We start from the raw sequence: 2,500 nt of genomic DNA, 5'->3' as shown, positions 1-2,500 counted from the left end.
GGGTTGGAAGCTGCAAATAAGGCTGATCACTAGATTCTTGTTTCTGATGGTGACTTATTGTTGTTTAAATTTACTATTAGAGCGGTTTTCAAATGAGTGTCGTAAAACCAAAACCAAAGTAATTACTTTGGCCAATCAAAAAGGACGGAGACAATCCAGTAAACTAATCAAAACTTGAAGTAATTACACGTAGCCAACACAAAGCGCGCGGGAAAATGTGCACGCGCGAGCCACAATTGGTTTTGGTTTCACTTCTGGTTGGTTGAAAAAGTGGCGCGAGAACTTTGAACCAATCAGTGAGTGAAGTAATGCAAAACCAAAGTAATTATCTAATTACTTTAGACACTCAATTGAAAACCACTCTATAATAGTAACTAATGCCAACATGTACATGTAATTGCAATAACAAGGGGTTAAAGAAAGTATCATCTTTTAACCCTTTCAGCCCCGATAGTGCCAAATGGCACTTATAGATTTTACTCTGTCTAACGCCAGACGATTTTACTCGTCAATGGGGAACCCCTCGGGGCTTAAAGGGTTAAGCTAACAGCATCAAAAAACTATGTCCCCGTTTAACCCTTTCAGCCCCGATAGTGCCAAATGGCACTTATAGATTTTACTCTGTCTAACGCCAGACGATTTTACTCGTCAATGGGGAACCCCTCGGGGCTTAAAGGGTTAATTACATTTTGCTTTGTAGTGATGATTTTAGTACATACATTTATATTTCAGGTTACACATGCATTACTAGATAATATTTGCACTGGAAAGATCCTTAGATATCAGAGCTTTGGCAAGATTTGGACAATTGAAGAGTGGAAATTGTTACAGGGCGCTGGAAAAGACGAATTAAAACAATTTATTGCTAAAGGACTCAGCAAAGAACAGGTACGATTTGACACTACTTTAAATTATTTGGAGCGATTTTAACTTGTACTGTACATGTAGGTCCTTGAAAACTGTGAACCACAGGTTACTGTATTTTGGTCCCTGGGAGGGGGGAGGGGAAGGGTAATTCCTATTTATGGGCTAATGGGGATGTGCCGCTGGATGGGGTCACATTTTCACGACTGGAATGACTATAATGGTGTTGCATTTTCAGCAAAATTCCGGGGAGTCAGGGTGGTTTAGTGGTCATCAACCATGCCTCCCACCTCTGTGACCCGGGTTCAACTCTGGCCTCGGGTTGTATGTGGGCTAAGTTTCAGTCGATCTCAATCTGACTCCGGGGGTTTTTCTCCGGGTACTCCGGTTTTCCTCCCTCCTCAAAATTGCCTCCGGGCCTATTCCATCAGGCTGTGGTGCTGCGCTCCGAGGTCATAGATGGGTTGTGTTCAGGGGCCGAGCGCCTAGCCGGCAGCACAGCTCCTTCAGTCTGACCTTGTTGAGCTGTGCCCTTAGTAATTCAGTCTCCGACTGTGAGAAAGGGCGATTAGCAGGTCAGATATTATTATTATTATTATTATTATTATTATTATTATTATTATTATTATTATTATTATCATTTTTATTTTTATTATTATTTTTTTTATTATTATTATAGTAGAGTGGGGTCACAAATTGTTGTGGTTTAGGGGGGTAAGTTAAAAAGAGTCTAAGGAGTCACGGTAAAAAGGGTTGTTACAAAAAGAACTGTAGTGCTGCTGATTTAATACTTACTTGTCGCAAATTACATTTCATTTTGAAATTACAATTCAAAGGGTTTACATGAGGTTTATGCATAAACAGAATTCAAAGTGACTACAGTGTAAGTTGGGGTCTACAATTGGTCATAAAATACCTTTGTAGACTATAAAGGGGTCAAGGGTTCTGAGAGACCAGTGGCACATACCAAGAAGAAAATTGACCCAAGTACCCCCCCCCCCCCCACCCCCCTCCATTGTAAGAAATCATTCTCGGACCAGTAACAGCAAAGTTCCTTGATTCCCCATGGAAAAATGCAGGTTTCTATAATTTGTCTCCATAGTGGTCAATAATACCACGATCATCTACTTGTTTGAAACAATTGAATTTCCATGCTGTTATCCAGTGATGTTTGGCTTTGGTTATACAATGTAGTGAAAGGAAGAAAGACATAATTTTAATGTCTTCTAAATAACATAAGTCAGTTGTTTCAATGACTACACTGACAGCGGACAAAAAGCATCGGCTACTTTACGGAGGGAAGTGTACTACTTTTTCCCTAAAGTGAAGCAATTAAAGGGGGTATGGCTTTTGAGTGGAGGAATCGTCTCACTCCAAGGAGTCAATGGGTTAAAGACGGAACTGATTTTTTCAAACTTAAGATAAAAATCAATTTTGACAAAGACAACATGAAGTCATCTAAACATGATCATCATTTTTTCCTTTTGAAATGAAATGTTGTATTTGGCTGCATCCTTTCAAAAATGGCATTTCCCTAAACACCTCTAAAGAAAGGGGCTGTTAGCAGGGCTTGAAATTAACGGGAACCTGTTAACCAATGGATAGTAATTTTCAATGTTTGGTTACTAAAAATGCA

General features: G+C 39.6%; 1 protein-coding gene across 1 annotated transcript in view; it reads left to right on the top strand.

Moving 5' to 3' along the window:
- LOC138000502 (COMM domain-containing protein 8-like) overlaps nt 1-2,500 on the top strand; it is a 10,581-nt gene that overhangs the window by 2,060 nt on the left and 6,021 nt on the right. The window contains exon 2 of the mRNA XM_068846967.1: nt 733-888. Within this exon, the coding sequence (XP_068703068.1) occupies nt 733-888 (156 nt within the window). The remainder of the gene's footprint in view (nt 1-732; nt 889-2,500) is intronic.

Source organism: Montipora foliosa, chromosome 4 (assembly GCF_036669935.1).
Source record: "Montipora foliosa isolate CH-2021 chromosome 4, ASM3666993v2, whole genome shotgun sequence".
NCBI lineage: Eukaryota > Metazoa > Cnidaria > Anthozoa > Scleractinia > Acroporidae > Montipora > Montipora foliosa.
The sequence above is the reverse complement of the archived record's forward strand: the minus strand, read 5'-3'. Positions and strand labels throughout refer to the sequence as shown.